Genomic DNA, 21,957 nt, shown 5'->3' with positions numbered 1-21,957 from the left:
TTCCAAAAATAAAAACACGGATTTTTTTTTATTTTTAAAAGATCTACATAATTTTATAGAAACCTAGTTTGGGACCGAGAGAATATTAACTTAGGGGCACCATTGCTGAGCCATTACAAACAAATAATTTAAGTACTCGACTACTAAAAAGTAAAACCTAAAAATGAAAAAAGCCATCGGGAAAAAATACTCATATACTCCTTATCCTTGTAAAATCAAAAGGCTAAAGATATATTCTTTCAGACCTCTTTCCGTTCACTTTCCTCTCGCCTGTTGTCCTTGTCCTTTTGTTATCATTGATTCTTCATCTCCCCCCCCCCCCCCCCCCCAACTCTTGTCTGTCGCTTCACTTTCTTCCAGTACCAGACGACTCCTCTCTCTCTCTCTCATCATTGATTCCAGGCATGGCTTCAGCTATCGACGAAGGTGCTCTCTCTCAAACTTCTATTCTCCTGATTCTCTGTTATGATAACTACATCGACCGAGATCATTTCTGTCCGTACTTTGAAACAAGCTGTTATGTGAAGTTAATCGAGAAATATTTTCCACAAATTTTTCCCGCGAAAATGACAATTAATCTGATTTTCTTCTCCAAGTGCTTGCAACTTTAGACTCCATAAGCTAATTTCTGACGTAAACAAACAAGAAAAAAATGAGCTGCTAGGCATCTCCAATCCTTCACCAAACCTTTGACGAAATTTAAAGTTGGCTAGGAAAGAAAAGGACAGAGGATGAGCTCCAATCCTTGCACCTGCATGATATAGAAAATTGAGCAGGAGCTTAATTTTTCATCAAATCGATATAGATTCATGTTCTGCACGAAATTTGGTGGAAGAAGATTTTGCGGATAAGCTTGGAATTTTTAATGGATGCCTGATGAAATGCTTAGCAATAGTAAGAATTGGGGCATTCAAGTGTTTTTCATCAAAACTGGTTTAAAATGTTTTTGGGACAAGTTGAGAGATTTGTTTTAGAAGATTTACTGGAGGACCATTGTTGTGGTAGTGTGCTTTTATTTTGTACTCGAAATTGATGAAAAAACGGAGTAAGGATTGGAAATGGCTTGATTATATGTTTGAATTTAGCTTTGTATTTACTCTGGAGTGATGATTGGATAGGAGGAGAAAGAGATTTAGAAAAGGGCCTAATGACTCCGCCATCAAACCAAAACCCTAACGCTATTGTTGATCCATCTCCATCGCTGTCCCCATCACCATCAACCGCGCCTGCTCTGGTCTTATCAAATTCCGGCAAGCGGATCGACCAGGCAGGTAAGAAGAAGTATGTGAAGCAGGTGACCGGCAGGCACAACGACACAGAGCTGCATCTGGCAGCGCAGAGGGGTGATCTGGCAGCGGTAAAGCAGATTCTGGGCGATATTGACTCACAGATGGTGGGGACGCTGAGCAGAGCGGACTTTGATGCTGAGGTGGCGGAGATCCGGGCGTCTGTGGTCAATGAGGTGAATGAGTTGGGGGAGACTGCACTGTTTACTGCGGCAGAAAGGGGGCATTTTGAGGTTGTGAAGGAGTTATTGAAGTATGCTAATAATGATACCGTTTCAAAGAAGAATCGGTCTGGGTTTGATCCTCTCCATATTGCTGCCAGTCGAGGACACCACGGTGATTGTCTGAGCTTTTGTCTAAGTAATAGGTTTATTAGTTAGTTTTATTCCTTTTTGTTTCTAACTGGGTTTTTACGAACCTCACTGTTCCGTCGTATCTTATGAATATGATTATGGCTTTTCAGCTGCTATTGAGTTGAGACTGAGTTCATTATATCAAGAAAGTGATGATTATTTGGACTGCAGATATGGAAAGTTAGAAATGCCATGCATGAAGTCCTTTACCATGTTTCTATTGCAATATTAACTTAGATGATGTTGAACATCATAGATCGTTGATTACCTTCAGTTAGTTATTAAAATATGGTGGTGTTCAGCTGAGTTTTTCTAATAAACCAAATAGGATATTGTTTTGCAATTGACACTGGAGTTGTCACTTAAACATGATTGTGTGGTGTAGCTTTTCTAAAGATTCACTGCAAGCTGTTTAGGCATTTACTAGCTGGTCAGACCAAATTGGTGGACTGCAGGAGTTCCATCAGGAACAAGGTGGCTTTGGGGGTTCAGCTGTCTTGAGATTTTGTGGGGGCATATATTTTCACGAGGCAAAAGTTATACTCTGTCTTGCTCAGTTTTAGTTCTTCCAATTTCTTCTCATATCATGAGCCAAACATAAAGATTGGCTCACTTAAAGCTGTAAGCTCATTGAAGCATATCCACTACACATTGTTGAAATTGGTTACCTTTTTACTTTCAATTTCTGCTAATAATGTCAGGAAAGTTGTAATCCCTAGCAGCCTATGAATTTTTTGAGAATTTTTTTTCTCTTCTCCAAAGAGCAAACATGGTGTTGACAGTTCTCTTTAAAAAATCACCAATTAATTTTTTTGAGGTAATCTAATCAACTTGTGCAGGATGTTGATGCAAAACTTCTGCTGGCCTAAGATTTAGTTAAGAGTGTATGTGACCTAATATGTACTTTCTTTGCAGACTGCATTTATTCACTAAGATGAATAAGTTTTCCCTGCTAAATTTCTTTTTGTGATCTGTTCTGTGATAAACCGGACTGGTTACAGTAAGCTTAGCATGGTCCCTTCCTTGCAGAAATTGTTCAAGTGTTACTAGACCAGTATCCAGAGCTTACTAAAACAGTCGGCCCATCAAACACAACCCCTCTCATGTCTGCGGCAACAAGGGGGCATACAACTGTAGTCAATGAGCTACTATCGAAGGATTGTACCTTGTTAGAGATTTCTAGATCAAATGGCAAAAATGCATTGCATTTGGCTGCCCGACAGGGACACATGGACATTGTGAAGGCGTTGCTCGACAAAGATCCACAGCTGGCTAGAAGGACTGACAAGAAAGGGCAGACTGCATTGCATATGGCTGTAAAAGGGGTTAGTTGTGAAGTTGTCAAATTGCTTCTAGAGGCTGATGCTGCCATTGTGATGCTGCCGGACAAGTTTGGCAACACAGCGTTACATATAGCCACCAGGAAAAAACGAGCTGAGGTATGTTTTGTTGACGATGTATATTTCAGTAATTAAACATCCAATGAACTAATTTCTTCTCACAAATTACAATTTTTTCCAGCTCATCGCAAGGCCTGAAATTTTCGAATTGAATATGGGAACTTTTCATCTTTATTGCAAGCCCGTGGATTCTCTAATGAGCTTAAGAAACTCATGTAATTTTCTCAAAACAGGTTAATTTAATGGGTTGTTGACATAATATCGTTTTAATTTATTTTGCTGACTGGAATGGAGTATTATTATCTTTCATGTGTGTGTTATCCCATCTGATTACTTCCATTGGCTATTATGAACTTCCTATGGACCTAGATTTTGCTAGCACGAGCATATTTACGTTCACCTACTACACATTAGGGTTCTTGTCTGGAGGTTAAGAGAAAGGAAGAGAATATAAAAAAATTCCCCTGCGTGCTTGATTCCGTATTTGGAAAGAGGGGAACAAAACAAGTGGAAATTACTTTCCTTTCTTTTTAATCTCTCTTGTTGTTTCACTTATTTTCTTTGTTCACTGGGGTTCTTCTTCTTTTTTTTCCCCCTCTTTTCTTTAAGATCAGAACAAGGACAAACAAATATCCTTGAACTTTCCTTTCTTTTTTCAAAACCAAGCAATGGAAAATAAACACACTTTCGGTAACACTTCTCACCTTCCTTCTGTTGCTTTCTTTTCTTTTCTCTTCCCTTCCACGACTTCGAACACATCCTTGATATCAATTGGATCACTGTTGATTTCCTTTTATTTTTTCCCATTTTTGTAACCTTCTTACTCATGCAGATTGTGAATGAGTTGTTATGCCTCCCAGACACCAATGTTAATGCCCTAAACAGAGATCACAAAACAGCTCTTGACATAGCCGAAGGGCTTCCCCTGTCTGAGGACTCCTCCAATATAAAAGAGTGCCTTTATCGCTATGGTGCTGTCAGAGCTAATGAACTGAACCAACCAAGGGATGAGTTGAGAAAAACCGTGACTCAGATCAAGAAAGACGTACACACACAGCTTGAACAAACCATGAGGACCAACAAAAACGTCCATGGAATTGCTAAAAGGCTCAGAAAACTCCATCGTGAGGGGATCAATAATGCCACTAACTCAGTGACTGTGGTCGCCGTCCTTTTTGCTACAGTTGCTTTTGCGGCTATTTTCACAGTACCAGGTGGGGATCTTGACAGTGGAGAAGCCGTGGTGGCAAACACAATTTCCTTTAAAATCTTCTTCATTTTCAATGCCATTGCCCTATTTACGTCTTTGGCTGTTGTGGTGGTTCAAATCACGTTGGTTAGAGGAGAGACAAAAGCTGAGAGAAGGGTAGTGGAAGTGATCAACAAGTTGATGTGGTTGGCTTCTGTTTGCACCTCTGTGGCGTTCATGGCCGCCTCTTATATAGTGGTTGGTCGGCGGTACATGTGGGCAGCGATTTTGGTTACAGTTGTTGGCGGAGTCATAATGGCTGGGGTGCTTGGCACCATGACTTACTATGTGGTGAAGTCAAAGAGGACTCGGTCAATGAGGAAGAAGGAGAAGCATAGGAGTGGGTCCACCTCTTGGCATCACTCAGAGTTTTCTAACTCGGAACTTGATCGGATTTATGCCCTTTAATGTGCCTATTATATAACCTTTGGGGTTGGAAAATTTGAAGGGAACAAAGTAGGGAAAGGATCTTCAGTTGGACTAGCTAAAAGATCGTGAACGTTGCAATCCTGTGGTTGCATAGTATGCATATGTCAAGCCTTGGTTTTTATTTTGGTAAAGGGGAAAGAGGGAAATGGTGAGTACTTTCATTTTGTTCTGCAGATATGGAGTTGAAGACCTATTTACGTTTTAGTAATTTCTTGAGACTCGTAATCAAGTATGAAATTACGTGAAGCCATTACAGTCATTTTCGGCTGCAAGAGTATGCATTGATGATCATTTGAAACTACGCTTACTGAATCTACCTGATGTGGGCTCCGAAAGGTGGATATTTCAACTTCTTAGTATAGTGTTTGTTCAGTATGTTTTACACTTGCTGTGTAATATTTGATCACTGCTCCCCTCAGGGCTGACTAGTGGCTATATCCTCATAATTTTCTGACTAGTTGGCATCATCAACCAACGATGCAACTTAGGTAGGCTGGTATGGATTCTGGGTAATTGGTGGTTGTATGATTCATAGGTGTCTTTATGAAAAACTTTTGTAGAGCATGGATTAGCCTTTCACATTCCATCTTCAGGATTGTGTGCTAAATCTTGTTTCATGGGAGAGTGGTGAAAACTGAAAAAGTGGAATGTAGTATGAGATAAATGTTTAGATTTTTATGTGGGAAAAATTCAAAAAAATCGCTGAACTTACACCGCAATGTCTCATATCTCTAAACTTAACGTATTTTCAATTTAACTTCCAAAGTTTACAAAAAAAACTTACAATTAAGCCTTTGCCATCATCTTCCATCAAGTTACAAATAGAATTTTGAAATGTATACTGTTTATCCAACGTTTAATATTTATTTGGACTCATTACGGATCCTATAAAAATGATTCAAACTGTAAGTCATTTTTAAAATATTTTTTTATAAGTTCCTTATTAAAATTAGCCCAATTCGATATCGGTAGGGCTCTTTTAGGATGCTCATTGAAAGGTTTTAGAGATAAAATTTCATTATGACCATTTAGGATAAAATGATCAGAAAAATAAAATTTTCACGCCGGTTCAAACAGATTGAAAATTTGAGCACTTAATTTTTTTATCCGGTTCAATATGTTTGTGAATTTTTAAAAAAATTATGGTTAAAAAATTAAGTTCTCAAATTTTCAATTTGTTTGAACCGGTGCAAAGATTTTATTTTTCTGATAATTTTTTTTAAATGGTCATAATGAATTATTGGCTCTAAGACCTTTCAATGAGCGCCCTAAGCGAGTCCTAACTCATATGAGAGCTCTACCGATATCGGATTGGGCTAATTTTTTTTAGAAACCTATAAAAAACATTTTAAGAATGATTTGCAATTTGAATCATCTTTATAGGATCCGTAATGGATCCAAATAAATATTAAACGTTAGATGAACAGTACACATTTAACAATTTCGTTTGTAACTCGACGGAAGATGACAACAAAGGCGTAATTGTAAATATTTTTTTTAAACTTTGGAGGTTAAATTGAAAATACATTAAATTTGAAGGCCTATGGAACATTTGCGGTGCAAGTTCACTGCAAGGTTTGACAGGTAGGGGCACCCCTGGTATTGTATAATTCCATTGAATATCCAATCCAATCAAAAATATCTTTCTTTTCACAATATTCCAGCTGAAATTATGTTCTTGACTTCTTGGCACCTTCTCAATTTTACTCTTCTTTTTCTTATTAGAACTTTCCCAATTTTATAGAACTCATCTTAGTGTATTAGCGCAACAAATTCCATAGCTTTTAGTTCTTCTTTTGTCATATCCTAGGTCATATAATCTTCGAATAGGATCTTCCGTTTCTACTCTTAATTCTCGCTCTCAAACGATGGTTTTTTTTTCTTTCCATTTTCATGACAATTTTGGAATTAATTAGTTCTTTGTTTAACAAATTTCTTATTCGTAGAAACATAAACACATAATTAACAAAAACGCACTAATACATAAAAACTACTATTACATGAAACTATGTGGTTTTCTTGTTCCTGTCGTCAACAATCATCACGACATAAAAGTACCTTAAGAAATCACAAGATAGACCCAAAAAATTATTGCACGAGTATTTCATAATAAAGTCAATAAAAGTTAAATATAGTAAAACCGAATAAAAATCATTGTGAGAGCTTGTATAGCAAAGACGCCATCACTTTAATTAGTTAGTTTTCATCCTTTGGTCCAACTTTTTGGCTGTCTTTTTAGTTTTTTTTTGGTGGTAAATTAATCACTTTACAGAACAACACAAATAGAATACGCAGAGTTTTTCAATATAGACTTTGAAATGGCTACCAACAAGGAGCCTTAACAAGTTAATCAATAAGAAACAAAGCCTAAACACCAGCTAACTAAAAACAACAGAACTAGACAAAAACAGCCAACTAGGGACTGAAAATTCTAGAGTTTAAGCCCCAGATATTAGCCACCAAACGGTTCCCATCAGTCCGCTTGAGGCCCCTCTCCAAAAGCACAGACATATTTTTTTTTCATTTTTTAGTATCTTAATTCATACTAAATTTAGTTTAAATTAATTTCTACGTCACATTGTCCATTTCTATGAGATGAATAAAAAAATAAAAAAAATGTAAACCAAGGTTGAATAAAAATCTTACAGAACAACAAAAAAAGACCAAAAAACCGGTCTACATAAAAAAAATGATTTTTAGGTCTTTTTTCTCATCATATGTGTTTTTTTTAAAACTTTGATCTATAGATTTATATATTTTTGATTCATCTTGATAAAAATTAAGTAAAAAAAAAACTGCGCAAAAAGTTGGTGGAGGGGGGCTTTTTTTTTTTTTTTGTAAACACATTTTTATTTTATTTTATTTTATTGTAGTAGGAGTAGTAATTAACTCGGGAGGTTTTTAATTACTCGTTAATCGGTTAATTGGCCATTTGGTCGTTACAGTGGCGTTGGAGATGGTTCGAGAGGTGAAGCATGGCGGCGAACGGAGTTCCTGCACGACTGCACAACCACCACCACCGTCGACGAAATCGCCGGAGACGTCACGGAAATCTCCAACCTTCGATCTGCCATTCTACTCTTGGCCGCCCAACTCCAGCCCCGTCTCTCTCTCCTCTCCTCCACCACCACAACCAAGCTAGGTTTTCGTTTTTCCCTTACTTTTTTAACCAGTCAATTTCTCTCTCTCTCTCTCTCTCTCTCTCTCTCAATTCTCACCTCACTGCAGTCATCAATCTATCCAGAGCTTTATCAGAAGCCAAATCCTATGTCTCCCCGGTATATCTGTACATTTATAATTTATTTCTGTTTATGTCTTTGCTTTCGTGTTCTTGTCTTCTCTCCCTTAGTGATAATGCATCGCTTTCTATGTATATATTTTTTGCTGACATGAACCTTAATTTTTCAAGTAACATTTAACTAATTACGTTTATAAAAAAGACTTAAAATGTTCCGACGTATCAACTGACATACGGATTCACTTGTGTAATTTTTGGCTCATTAGCTGAGTGAGGGCTTGTAGAAACTGTTTTATAAGTATTTTCCTTACCTGCCTTCAGGTTCTCGTGCAAAAGTTTCTATTCTTTGGAGCGCTAACCCAGGATCTAGAGACCACTTAAAAAAAAAAAAAAACCCAGGATCTAGAGACCACAAATACACAAAGTAAAAGAAATCAAAACTATAAACATACCAGAACACTAGATTTGCGGGGTTCACCACTGTTTGACTACCATGAAGCAGAATACAAAACATAGCTTGGATAGGTGCTTGGTTCGGTGTATAGTCCGTGGCGACTCCAGGATGGGGTCATTCATGAACAGGGGCGGAGGTATATGGAGGGGTATGGCATATGCCACCTCCGGTTTGGAAAAAAACAAATTTACTTTAAGGAAGTTAATTAAGTACTTATCGGTATCCAAATAGCTTGATTTTTTACACAAATGATGAGAAAATAGAGATTTAAAGAATAAACGGTTGGGGTTACAAAAATAATTATCTCAATGACTTTCATTTGAAGACTACAAGATAGTTGAACCAAGCTGCGAGAAAGAACAGATACGTCGTTGATAAAGAAGGTGATTCCGCGAAGGCCATGTTTTGCCTTTTTTTCTAATCAATCTGCCTCTTAGTTTTACAAGTGAGAGCGATGTGTAGTTAGGAAAATAATCCAGCCTGGTGTCAAAGACTCAATTAGTTTAGGGTAATTGCTTAATTTAAAAGAAATCTCAATATATTAGTAGTAAAATGGGGTCGCCCGACCCCACACCCAACCAGGTGCCGTCTTGCCTCTGTGTATAGAACTGTCAAGCTCCACACTGCATTGAAATTTCATTTTGGAGAGTTCCCAGTGATGCCCCAAAGTATTCTGGATTTGGATCATCTTCTTCCATCGGATATTTTCAAGTTCATTCTTACAAAACTCAGTGGGACAAAGACTAAATGAGCGTGCAATGACTTTCCGTGTCAGTAGAATTTTACATGAAGATGCTGTTTATTGGCAATAGTTGGTGCCTTTTTTTGGTGTGTGTTGGTTGTTGAGATAGTAGTTCTGAAGTTGAAAGGAAAAAGAATGCACTCAATTGATCAGATGATGGACTATTTGCATTATCCATGTTTCATTGGTTCTGGCAGATAAATTGATGTATAACATGAAGGCCCAATGCTTTACAATCTTAATTCAGTAACTCTTACAAACTAATAGACAACACTGATGTCTTTATATTTGGTGCTCAAGTAGTCTATTCTGAAGTTGTAGTTTCCAATGACAGGACCAGATTCCACGTAACAAGCCTTTGTTGAGTTACTTGCTGAAAGACCCTTTTAAAAAACACAGAAAGGGAATTCAGCTCAAGTTATCACCTAATGGGTTTTCCAGAATCCAGTTTAAAGCAGCTCCTAATAGGTATTCCTGTTTCAGCAAAGTAAATTATGTTGTTTGATTACTTTATTCTTCTTGTCCAAGACAATAATTTCCATTAGTCTCCTATTGTTGAGTCAAATCTTAAATCGAATCATGATTCAAAATGGCCCTTTTCTGACTCGTGAATCGCATCAAATTGTAGATCGTAAAGATTTGGCCATGATAGAAACATGCATAGATATAAAAAATTCATTATAAAATGAAAGCTCAGTCTTAATGCAATAATATGCATGATTTTAACAATGATTATGTAGCCTAGTAGTAAGCAACTTGCTTATATGGCAACATACGTGGGCTGTCTGCGGCTCTGAGCAATGCCATGATCTATGAATTAGAAGATACGGCAATTAAATAGATCCCGATTTGTCAAAATTCATGTTCATGTAGATATTTAATAATCAATAATGTTCAATACTACTTGTATAATTATATCTATCAAATTGTGATAATAACTCAACGTTTCAAATACGTTGAGCCCATCTATTGACTCATATGATAATAGGTTATGGAAATTTTGCCAAACTAATAACAGATAGGTCATGAGAATAAGTTACTTTAGCCTTGAAAATATCCAGATGAAGATTTTAATGTTGGAGAAAAAATGAGAAAAAGGTTAATAACATTCTCCGTAAAGAATAAATATCCTGATTAACAAATTTTGCATGGAAATACAATTTTTTTTTAACACAACAATTTTTTGAAGTTATATTTTTGATTTTCAAAAGAAAAATGAAGATAAAGCTGGTTTCAAATTCGTCGAATGCAAAAATTGTTATATTTGCATGAATCGAATTGTGAATCCAACCACTGATCTTGTCTAAACCTCAATGCACTCGTAGATTCGTATCGTTTTTTCATTAATCGTGAATGGAATCGCGAATCGTACGATTTTGACGACTATGTTGTTGATTCTGATATAGTAGTCAAATGTTAAAATGAACCCATGATATATTCTTGGCTTTATTTATTTTTATCTGATTTACTTTTCAAACCAAGGCTTGGATGTAGGGGTTTTATCTATGATCATTATGTGATATCAGTAAAGTAACTTTAGAGCAGTTATAAACTTATATACAATAGCATCTAGGATGGTCAGTTGCGGAGGGAGCCTAGACCCAGCGGGGGCCCGGGATTTTTTTTGAATTTTTTCTAGGTACTAGATTTCTTTGTTTTGCACATCACTGCCCACAAGGGCGGAGCCGCAGAGGTAGCATGTCTTGTGCCGCGGGGGGGGGGGGGGGGGGGGGGGGGGGGGGGCGCGGGGGTGGTCTATGAGACATCTGCACAAAGAGCACTCTGGCGGAGGGGTTAAAACATGTGCCAAGTCCTTAGTTCTCTGGCACTGGAGTTCGTGTCTCCCTAGCATCAATATACTTTTTTTCTCTTTTAAAAACCTCCTCCCATCTCTCTCTCTCTCTCTAAATTTTTGCATAAACTCTCCACAAGGTTTGTAAGTTTTTCACTAATTGGAGAGGAATGTGACCCATTTAAACATTAAATTTTTTCCTCCAAATGTAGTATTTTTACTGCATGTGTGTGAAATTGTGAATTGACATATGAAATGAATACACAAACATTTCGATTAACATATTTGTATGAATAATATACGGATTACTTGTTTTATTACACTTAGAGTGAAAGAAGAATTTCTTATTGCCTCCGGCATCATTGAAATTTGTCAATTTATTTATTTTTTCTGGTGCTTGCCAAGGGAGGAAGCGGAAAGCGACGGCTGTTGGAGCTACTTGTCAATTTTATTTTGTGATGGTGCTCAAGTAGAGAGGGGGTGGGGTAGGTGTCACTCTCACTTTCGAACACATAATTGTTTCTATAGCCTAGCGTGGTTCGACTAGGTATTCACGGTTGTGAAAAAAAAACCCTAATACTTTGTACAAATCCTGTAAAAATTGCAATTTAGAGAATGGTTGGTTGGGATCAAGAAAAATTAATATCGTAACGTCTTCCGTTTGAATACCATATGAGAGTCGGAGCAAGCCTTTATTTCTTTTTTAAAAAATAGAAAATTAGAGGGAGATCCTAGTTTTTAAGTTCGGTTTGATCCCAACCCTGAATACTATTCTCGAACCTAAATAGGCTCGGTAATGTTGCATACTTGCATTATGACTTTATTGCCCCAGACGAAGAAAATCTCCTCAATTCTCTTCCACACTCGTCTCACCCTTTCTCTTCTGCTTCTCTTTACCTTTCCCTTCACCAAATTCCAGAACCAGAACAAATCTCTCTCTCTCTCTCTCTCTCTCTCTCTCGTCACAATCTTTGCCGCTTCGGACTCCATCAGAGAGCCGTGCTTTGCCGAGATCACAAGAGAAGGAGCTCCCGGAACAGGTGGCGAAGATCGGGAAGAAGAAACGTGGCTGGAGAACTATGCCATTTCCGGTCAGTGGCCCGACATCGAGTCCATCTTCTCGTTCAACTCCATTTCCGGTCAGTGTCTCGACACCGAAACACCATCTGCTGTTCGGATTTACATGGACGACGGCGATGTAATAGAGTGGGCACTCGGTCATTTCTTCACTCCAATGGCTCCAATTTCCCAACGCCGGCGACGCATTTAAAACTTCGGCCTCATGATCGGATACCAGTACAATAACAGCAGCGGAGGAGGCGGTAGATTTGGATCGTGGTTGTGGTCGCCACTGAGGGCGTGGAGAGCTTGTTGGAGATGCCGCCGTCGAGGTCTCTGCCGGCGTTGAAGACGCCAATGAAGGTGGAGGAGGATGTGTTGCTGAATTTTGCTGTGGAGAAGTAATTTGATTGCTCACAGAAGTAATCTGATTGTCCACTGCCACTGGGACCCGCAAGCAAGATGAGCTCCATGTAATTTGTAATTGATTGAATTGGGAGTGGCAAGAATGAATATAAAGGTAGGACTTTAAAATACACACTCGTATATGGATTTTGTATTTGTGAACTAAGTGACCTATCTATGTGAACTGTATATTTGAATGTGTGTTGAGACTATCTGAATTATGTGGTGGACTATGTGAATTGTAAGTTGTTGGTAGATATTGAATATTTCAGATCTCTAAGTTGTAAATCAGAGAGGAGAAACAATTCGGTGTCGAACTAGAGAAGGTGAAACCTCGTAAGCAAGACAAAAACAACTCAAATTTGAATATTTATAACTATATTTGATTTTGATTATTTTTTTTTTGTTCAATTTTTGTTCGTGTGTGTATTTTCTATGAGAACTGTGTATTTTTCTATGAGAATTGTATATTGTTCATGAGAACTGTCTATGAGAATTGTGTATTTTCTATGAGAACTGTGTATTTTTCTATGAGAATTGTTTATTTTTCTATGAGAATTGTGTATTGTCCATGAGAATTGTGTATTTTCTATGAGAACTGTGTATTTTAGTGTGTAGTGAAACCATGTGAACTGTGTATTTTCTAATGCCTCAGTTCTCATAAACAGTTCTCATAGACACAATTCTCATAACCAGTCTAATTGAAACAGTTCTCATAGGGACAGTTTTCATAGAAACAGTTCTCTATAGTTCTCATATAGAGTTCTCATAGCAAAGAATATTTTTTTAATCTTACATAATTCCATATTCAATATAGATATCTACAACAAAATATATGGCTTTTTGAAATTTAAGCAATGTTTTAATGGTGCACCAATGGTCATGGAGCATTGGATAATTTTCCTATACTAGATGATCTGTAGCTCTGCGCGCTAATGTGCATGAGGAAGGCATGGGCATGGTTGGAATAAAAATGCAAATAATTATGTAGGACTATTTCAAGACCGGACCTAAAAAAACGGGGTCTATCTCTAAAAACCCCTTTAAAGAAAAGCCAACTACAAAACTAATTATAATGACTTTCTGCTTAATTTTATTCTTCATATTTTTTCACACCACATGTAACTAGACTTCCATTGAACGGTGTCACCCTCATGGCTAAATCCTGGCTCCACCATTGACTGGCGACATGAGATGTCTTAGGGAAAACATAGCCACCAGTTACGATTTGAAACTCTCTAATACATAATGTCCAAAATTTTATAAGTGGCTAAACCATGGGCTATAAACATTATACTTTAGCAATTGTTTACAATTTTTACGATAGTCTTGTTTCTTTTTCTCTGTCTATGGAACCCACAACGCAATTCAAATTTGGAGATTTTGGAATAATATTTGAAGAAAAGATGTTCTTTCTAATTGAAGCAAGATTGCTAATTATTGAATTTTAGTTCCTGTATTGAATTGCTCTTAGACTTGATCCGCTTAGACAACTCAAGCAATCGGATTGTGTTGTATGTAACTTTCTTAATAGATATGTGAGGTTTTTTTTTTTTAATTTCTAGAGTAAAAGTTTTTTTTTATTATTATTCTAGCAATATTGCTTATCACAATTTTTTTTATTGAAGTGTGTTACAAGGTCCCCCACTAGCCATCTTTTCTGGCTACGCCACTGATGACGGTTATGTCGGTATAGTATGAATTGGTCTTGTGTTCCTGAATATGTAATATGAACAAAAATTGATTAACCAATGCTTCCAATTGTGTCAAGTCTCTTAATTTTGTTAGTTTGTTCCATCTAAGCGTCTAAGGGGTGGATATGTTGAGTTTAAATATTACAGGTTTCATCTTCTCCTCTGCCTAGTTGTTCTAGTTTGCATTGCGAAAACTTTCACAAATTCCTAGAATTTTGATTTTTCTGATTCTTGGGAAACTTCAATACCGCATTACAACTATGTACTTATGTATGGCCTGAAAATTTGGAATTCCCAGACTTGAAACTTCTCCAAGACGACACAGTCAAGCTGCTCTGGGCAGGGAAAAAGCTCTCTAGGGGTAAACAACTGTGTGGTTATAACGGTAACAATGAGAAAAAGATATATAAGGATTCTTGTAGTCTCTGCTGTCCATCCATTTAGGAAACAATTCCTACTTCTTTGTGGCAGATCATACTCAGGCTGCAATCACCTGGCTCCTGCATTTAAGTAATTGTCGCGTAGTTCTCATTCTTTGTCGATGGTTTATACTTAATTTTTGAAATTATTACAAAGACTAATAGGACAAAGAGAACGGCATCGTATTCCTAACAGAGCTAAGAATAATCATTTGCCTAGTCCAAGATCCAATACCTCGATTGGTAAGGAACCAATTGAAGACCACACCTAAGGGCCGAAACCCACTCCTAATAGGCCGAAGCCCGAAAGACCTAAAGGGCCGAGCCCAAACCCGGAGAATCCAAAAACCCTAACCCTATCCTTCGTCTGCAGCCACAACTGGAGCTGAAACTGCCACCGCCATCCCAACGGACACCGATCACCGCAGCATCAACACGCCCACCACACCACCCCCTTCAACCTGGAAACCAACGTGATGAGCAGCAGCACCAAGGGCGGCGGAGAAAAGAAGCGACGCCGTCCACATCCAGGGAGCGCGCCTCCCCACTGCCCTCCACCGTCCAAATCCACTGCTATAGCCATCAGCCACTGAAAATTCCAAATCGGAATCACAGCCGCCACCAAACAGTACCTGCAAGAAAAGCTTCTCCAAGATAAAGATCGGATCAATGATCCGACAACGGTGACAGCAAGATCCAAATTGGAGCCGACGAACATCAGGGTATGAAAGAACCCACCACCATACGCCGCCACACCCCCAATCACCGTTAAGCATACCCATTTCCATCCAACAATGGAAAAAACGGTTGGGGCCCAGCAGAGCGCACAAATACAGATCCGCGCGCCGTTAGGCCTGAAGTCGCTGCACCCAAGTACCAACGAGGGAGATCCAGGAGAGTGGGAAAAACGGAAGAGGGAGAAGTAGAAGGGGAAGAGAGGAGAATAGAGGAGAGGAAGAGAGGGCTCGCGGTCGGGGGTAGGCGCCCCCCCCCCCCCCCCCCCTCTCCCAAAAAGGGAAATCCTAAGTTGTCTGCAAGAGAGGGTAGAGAGAGAGTTGACAGCGCACCATATCGATGGTTTATGATGGTTTATACTGTGTCGCTTTTGTTACTTTGTTTGAATTTAGGGTCACTCTAAAATGGCTCTCTCTTTTTCTTCTTTCTGTTTGATTGAGCAGGATTTGGATCTGGGTAACGAATAGCATGGTTGAAAATAGGCAACCTAAATGAGGAAACTAACTTCCTTGTCAAATGAGTTTCTGATTGACTGGATAGGTCCCTCGCTGTTGCACCCACAAGTGAAGTTTAATCCACTGGCAGACATGCCTTTATCACCTCTGATGTGTTTAATCTACTGTGACATGTACTGCCAGGTTAAGTGTACCTACATATCTTCTGCATAAATCTTTATGTGATCTTTTCATCCTTTTGTAGGTGATCAAAGACAGGAGTATTGAGGATTTGATACTGCTATCTTATCAAGGAAGAAATTCCTCACCTGAATTTTGAAACTTCCTGTCAACTTACCTCATTTTGCAGACTTGTTAATAGTCAATACCAAGTTGAGTTGAGATGGAGAGTTGGATATCTTCTAGACCACATATGAACCACTAAAGTTTCTGGATTCATTGCTATAAATGGTTTCTTTTCTCAGTTCCACGTTATTTAATTCTCTGTCTGCTTGTTTGTTAGTTACTATGTGATGGATGTATGTGTGTGATTAGAATCAAGTATGGAAATGTAAGAAGTCTCATTCCCCTTACAAAGGAGAAAAACTGTAGTGAATGTTAAGTCTCTACACCTAAAATGCTCAATCCTAAGGTTTTTTTTTTGGGGGGCGTAAACTAGGTCAATCCTGGTTGGTAAGTCATTACTGCATAATCTGGATAATGGAAGAGTCTATCTTGAAATATATCTAGAAGATCTACCTGGAAATGACCGTGGCGTCGACCAAATCTTCAATCCTACACAATATTGCGCCTGCAACTCTTATCCATGCTTTACAGCTTTGTTGGTCCTCGATCGGGCCTCATTTAATTTCGCTTTCCAGTGAACTGATACATCTTACTTTTGTTGACAGTTCCAATATGGAGATCTTTAGGGCAACGAAACTTTCAGAACTTAAGTTATGTTTCCACTTATAACATATAAACATATAAAAGGAGAAGGAAAAGATATCTGTGCTTTTGTTGCAAAAGATATCTGCAAGAGAAGGATGCTATGCTTATGTCATCTATCTTTTTGCCCTTGTTATGCAACTTATATTTCATAGGAACTCTAGAACTGTTGTAATATTCATGTGTAGTTTTATGGTATCTTGGTAATGAATGTGGAACATAGCAAATGTCATTGTCTACTGTACTCCATGATAGTAGTTCACGTTCTGCCGTTTCATGCAAGTCAAAATCTTCCAGTATTTAATCTGGAGTGGATTGTCATGGACAACAACGAATACTGGTCAGCCCTTGCACTTTTTCCCTCTTCCTTGCTTGTGCAGTGTGCGAGGCTCATTTACATCAAACCTTATTATTGCAACCCGAACCATATGATCATGTTAATTGAAAAAGATGTACAAAATTTAGTACGGAGCTCCCATGGATGGTGCACCAGATGAAATCAACTGGAAAGATTTCTGTGCTCTCTTCGGAATCTAAAAGTTTATGTATGCTAGCTACCTACCTTCTTATAATTCTCCGTGAGAATTTGTTCATCCGAAGGACAGCAGCAGATTATGCTGTCTTTGTGTTAAAAAACAAATGTCAACTGTTATTTTTCCTTATATGATTATGCCAATGCTCTTAACTTTTTGCCAAAATTGATACTCCTTGTATGTACTGATCACTAGCTTAACATGCTCCAGTTGAACTAAAAAGTGAGATACGCTTATTGGCTTATAGATTGACTTGAAGTACTTCAAAATGCATAGTTTACTCCATTAATGTCTCACCCGTTCACAGTTAGTGTGCCCTTTTGCTATTTTATTCTTGGCTTCTAGGATATTCAAGCGACAGACAGACAGGCTGACATGATAACATAATAGATAATAAACTTATTCTTCTGATGTGTGAACCCTGCCTTTTCCTTCTTCCATTCTTTAGAAATACATGGAGAATGGGTGGGGGAAAGAGTCTCTTGTTACATGCTTATCAGTGCCCCTAGTGCTCAGCATCATCCAATTAGTCTAATTACTGCTTTTTGTTGGCTCTAATCTTGTCAAAGATCTGGCTGACATGTTAACTTAGTTTAAGGTTTGCTGCACCTACTTGAAATAAAAAAAGGTGAAAAAGAGCCATCTGAAAGGCTTTTTGTCTGCATTTGTAGATTTCCTCTTCCTTAATTGCCCATTTGGAAATCATTACCCTTTAAATTGAGTTTATAATAATGTTTTAGTGCTTTCAGATGTTTCTCAATTGTCCTTAAGGGGAAGCAGGTAGGTTATTGGAATCACAGTCATGATTATTCCTCTTATTTATCTTTGATTATAAGGTACATTGTCATATTGATCTTCACCTAAATTGTGGTACTTTCAAATTACTTTATGATTCAGCTGTTACGTGCTAAACATGTCAGCTCATAGTATTACTATCTTTTGAATGCGACTGCTTGATTAGCAACTGATGTTGTCCTTCGTTTGTGATGGTGGGAAAATGAGCATGTGGTTTTTGATACCCTTGTTCTATCAGATAGAAAAGATAAAAAAGTGGGACTTATGAGGGCACAATCTTTGGTTTTGCAACAGCATAATATTGTAAGAAGGTGGAAGGATCCTTAATTTTGAAGAGAAGCGTAGACTAATTACCATGCATATAGCATAAATAAATGAAATATAAAATGGCTGTTCCGGTTCAGTGGCTTAGAAAAAGCTTTGGAAAAGAAAGGGGAAGAAAAGGATATAAGTTCCCCACCACATCCAGTGTCTGAAATGTTTATGGAAGAATATATGAAGAAAAACTCTCTCAGGATAGCCTGCGATAACTGCTTGGGTTAGTTGATGTGAATTTTTCCTCCGGCACAAACTATGAGATGATTACTGTTGTCTTACTCTTTTACTGTTGGACTCTATACATTGTTAGTCTAAATTGGAACTGTAGAGTAGTTATTGCACTCGAAATGGAGTCTATCTCAGGGTAGGCAGGGTAATCCTCCTCATTGCACCAATTTTGCAGTGCACCTGAAAGGTGGACATTGATTGCAAATTTCTTTGATATGATTTGCATGATTTGGAAAAACAAATGATACTAAGTTTTTGTTCTTTCGTTTTCTCCCTAGTGCTTTCCCTCTCTTTCAAAAGTGCTGTTCCTTTTATTATCCATGGTAAATATAGTAGCCGTATGTTCGTCCAATACTGAGACTTGGAGCTTCTGCTAAATTTGTCGAGTCTAGTTTGTTCAGAAAATGTGCTATTGTGGTCCCTTTTGAACTGATGGAACAGTAAATTGTCATTATCAAATCTTTAAAACATTTAGGCAACATGAAAATATAGAACATAATTCAACAATTATTGTTGAGTTCTTCCTGACATGGAATTCTAAAATTCCTTGTGATAAAAAGCTTGATAGTGTACATAAAACTCTATATACCAAACAGGACCTTCTATTCTGCATTTCCTAAATATTACAAGGTTGTCCTGTCTAATATAGTACATAACGACCCTTAGTCAAATTACACTCATTCCGCAAAACTATGAAAGGAAAAAGGAGCACATATATAACGGAGTCAAAATTTGTACTCTTGTCCTTGTTTATTTCTCCCTCTTTGGTTTCTTGCATTCATCAATCTTTACAGGGTCCAGGCCTTTCTTGATGCTCATAAACAACTCTGGAAGCCGACAACGAGTAGAAAGGAACTTCGCTCACTGTCTTTCTCGAATGTAATTCCTCCTGCGACCTTTTGCAATGAGCAATCGCGCCTTGAATCGAGTTCTCCATATCTGAACTCACGCTGCTGCTTCTCTTGAGAAATCTCGACTCATGGGACCCATTTGAATTTCCCAAACTTGAAGAAGATGAAGTTGATGATGAAGATGAATAGCACTTAGTCGTTGAAAGCCGTTTGATTGCCCCAGAAAACGATCTCCTGTGTCGCGCACCACCACTATCTGGTGCAATCTTTTCCTTGTTGAAGCTCCTTGAGATGGTATTACTGTTGTGGTATTTCTCTCTCTGAATTTGCCCGAATGGAGGCTTTCTTTCTGACTTCGTATTTTTGTTCTGAATCTTCTGATACTCTTTGGCCCTTGGAACAATCCCTTCCTCTGAGCAACTGGACTTTTTGAAAAAAGACTTGAGAGACTGTTTGATTAGCTTAAGCTTTCTGGTCCAGGACTTTTTGGGAACTTCATTGATGGAACTGCTTTCTTCAGTTGAGAACTCTGAGAAATACTTATTTGGGTTTAGTTCTTGACTCATGTGGAATGATTCAGAGGGAGAGATATTGCACGATTGAAATGGGGTGTTGGCTGTAGGAGTGGTATAGGTTGTGCTGGTTGTCAATGGAGTGGTGAAATACTCTTCGAAGCTATCGGTTGTATTGTGATTGTACGAGTTGGAATTTTGGAGAAGTTTTTCGACCATTTGTAAGCGCGGTGGGAGGTGAAGGGGGAGGAGTTTTCCTTTGTAGAAGAGTTCGTCGGCGGGGGAAGTAGTGGTTTCTCTCTCTGAAGAGCTGGAAAACATTTGGAACTCGAATTCTCTGGCGTGTGGAGGGGAATTCGTGGGGTGGGAAAAGAAGTTGGAGTTTGAGCTGACTTCCATGTCTATGTATTCTTCATCTGTGTGATCATACGAGTTGAGGTCTACTGCCATTTCAGACCTCTCTCTCTCTCTCTGTTGCTTATGGTTGTTGGGAGCTTATGTTAGTGAAATGGGGAGGAGGACGAGCATCCTTTAAAAGTACTGGTGGTACCAAGTTCTTGAAAGATGTATAATAAATGTTGGAAGATGTCTAAAAGAATCAGGAAATTCCTTGAATGCTTTCAAATATAATATTGAGAACATTATTGGGAGTTTTTTTAGAGGCCGACCACTGACCCATGTCTCTATTTTTGGTTTACCTTCAAGTTTCAGTGGTTCAATTTTCAATACTTCCCTTTTTAATTTTGTACTCCACTCGTATGTTCTTTTTCTTTGTAGAGAGAGAGAGAATCATGAGATATTATTAAAGGATTGTTGGTGCGAGTTATTACAATAATCATTTCTCTTATTGTGGTTCAGGTTCCTTGCAGGGTATTGTAATTGAATGCAGTTTCCATATTGGAGGGGCCTATGTGATCAGTTTGGAAGATGATTAACAAAAATATCCCCGCAGTATGATTGGATTGCACTTTTACTGTGATCAGTTCGGAAATACTTATAGGTAAGTGGGATTGCAAGTGAACCAAGCTGCTCATGAGTTGCTCAAGGCTCGGCTTGGTAAGAGTTTGTTCGAGCTCGGTTCGTTAAAGTTTTTAAACGAGTTTGAGCTCAAATTATGGATTTGTTTTGTAAATAATTTGAGCTCGAGTTAGTCGAAGCTTAGCTTGAGAAGGCTCATGACCACAATAATGTATCTAGAGAATTTTGTTTCGGTAATATACGTATATGTAATAGTTTACCTTACGCTATTTTATTTTTCCTTCTACAGCTCGTGCTAGGCTTCTTTATATCTGTTCGATTCAAGCTAAACCTTTTCAAACACTAACGAGCTCGAATTTAACTATTTTTGAACAAACTGAACTAGAGCATTTCAAAACTCGACTCGACTCGTTTTTCAAAACTATTTTTGAACAAAGTGACCCTTTTTTTGTTTGTTTTGTAACGGCAAGTCGGTTGCATTTTGGACACAAGGTTTGGCATTGATGTGTTTAACCAAAAACTCAGTATCAGCTGTAAGAATAAATAATATACATACCGGTATACGCAGAGGAAATAAGATCGAACTATCCTCTAGTCATTATTGTTCAAGTTTGAACACCGAACACACACGCACTAGATTTAGGTGTCCCAACCTATGCATGACTTGAGATGCCTTGATTGATGGATATCATAGGCTACATATCCATGCTAGATTAGGGATCCTATATCTCCTTATAAAGGCATTTTAGTTTCCTTCCATCAAAGATACCAATTAAACTAGTATAATGATGTAGGTGGGAAAGTCAAAGCCTTCTTAAAACCACCATTTCATCATCAATGGAAGTGTCCAGTTCCATTAATCACAATGTAACTAATTGGGCCCTTAAATATTTCTTACATCAGCCTCATTCAAAAGAAAGGGTCTCAATAGAATGGCTTACTGGAAATGCTTTGCTGGTTTGTGCATTGGGTATTCTGTATACAATCGCTATGGAAACACTCAGGCTTTAGATTGTGACGCCAGTGGCCTAGTGGGAGGTGACGGGGTTGAAGCCCAGGTGGTTTATGAATTGAGCTCTCTATTTATTTTTTTATCTTGGATCTG

At 38.1% G+C, this 21,957-nt stretch overlaps 3 protein-coding genes across 3 annotated transcripts; 2 read left to right on the top strand and 1 right to left on the bottom strand.

Annotated features, from left to right (window-relative positions):
• The first annotated feature begins 246 nt into the window (after positions 1 to 246).
• On the top strand, positions 247 to 5,296 carry LOC131318767 (ankyrin repeat-containing protein ITN1-like). Its single transcript, XM_058348735.1, has 4 exons — positions 247 to 426; positions 1,119 to 1,622; positions 2,669 to 3,078; positions 3,872 to 5,296. Exons 1-4 carry the CDS (start codon positions 405 to 407, stop codon positions 4,694 to 4,696), a joined length of 1,761 nt encoding a protein of 586 aa, XP_058204718.1. The 5' UTR covers positions 247 to 404; the 3' UTR covers positions 4,697 to 5,296.
• Positions 5,297 to 7,628: 2,332 nt separating this feature from the next.
• Positions 7,629 to 12,145, top strand: LOC131321166 (uncharacterized). Its single transcript, XM_058352173.1, has 3 exons — positions 7,629 to 7,995; positions 9,486 to 9,619; positions 11,776 to 12,145. The coding sequence occupies exons 1-3, from the start codon at positions 7,693 to 7,695 to the stop codon at positions 12,143 to 12,145; spliced, it is 807 nt and encodes a 268-aa protein (XP_058208156.1). The 5' UTR covers positions 7,629 to 7,692.
• A 3,458-nt stretch (positions 12,146 to 15,603) lies between these two features.
• Positions 15,604 to 21,111, bottom strand: LOC131318766 (probable membrane-associated kinase regulator 4). Its single transcript, XM_058348734.1, has one exon. The coding sequence runs from the start codon at positions 20,322 to 20,324 to the stop codon at positions 19,293 to 19,295; it is 1,032 nt and encodes a 343-aa protein (XP_058204717.1). The 5' UTR covers positions 20,325 to 21,111; the 3' UTR covers positions 15,604 to 19,292.
• Between the last annotated feature and the right edge of the window lie 846 nt (positions 21,112 to 21,957).

This window comes from Rhododendron vialii, chromosome 3a (assembly GCF_030253575.1).
Source record: "Rhododendron vialii isolate Sample 1 chromosome 3a, ASM3025357v1".
NCBI lineage: Eukaryota > Viridiplantae > Streptophyta > Magnoliopsida > Ericales > Ericaceae > Rhododendron > Rhododendron vialii.
Note: the sequence above shows the minus strand (reverse complement) of the source record. Positions and strands in the feature narration are given on the sequence as shown.

What these genes read in the sequence shown, in the direction of transcription:
- LOC131318767 (XM_058348735.1), top strand. Translation starts at nt 405, where the DNA reads ATGGCTTCAGCTATCGACGAAG. An exon ending in GGCTTCAGCTATCGACGAAG is followed by an intron (nt 427 to 1,118) that starts GTGCTCTCTCTC and finishes ATGATTGGATAG; the next exon opens with GAGGAGAAAGAGATTTAGAA. An exon ending in TGCCAGTCGAGGACACCACG is followed by an intron (nt 1,623 to 2,668) that starts GTGATTGTCTGA and finishes CCTTCCTTGCAG; the next exon opens with AAATTGTTCAAGTGTTACTA.
- LOC131321166 (XM_058352173.1), top strand. Translation starts at nt 7,693, where the DNA reads ATGGCGGCGAACGGAGTTCCTGCACGACTGCACAACCACCACCACCGT. An exon ending in CCAAATCCTATGTCTCCCCG is followed by an intron (nt 7,996 to 9,485) that starts GTATATCTGTAC and finishes TTCCAATGACAG; the next exon opens with GACCAGATTCCACGTAACAA. An exon ending in TTTAAAGCAGCTCCTAATAG is followed by an intron (nt 9,620 to 11,775) that starts GTATTCCTGTTT and finishes TTATTGCCCCAG; the next exon opens with ACGAAGAAAATCTCCTCAAT.
- LOC131318766 (XM_058348734.1), bottom strand. Translation starts at nt 20,324, where the DNA reads ATGGCAGTAGACCTCAACTCGTATGATCACACAGATGAAGAATACATA.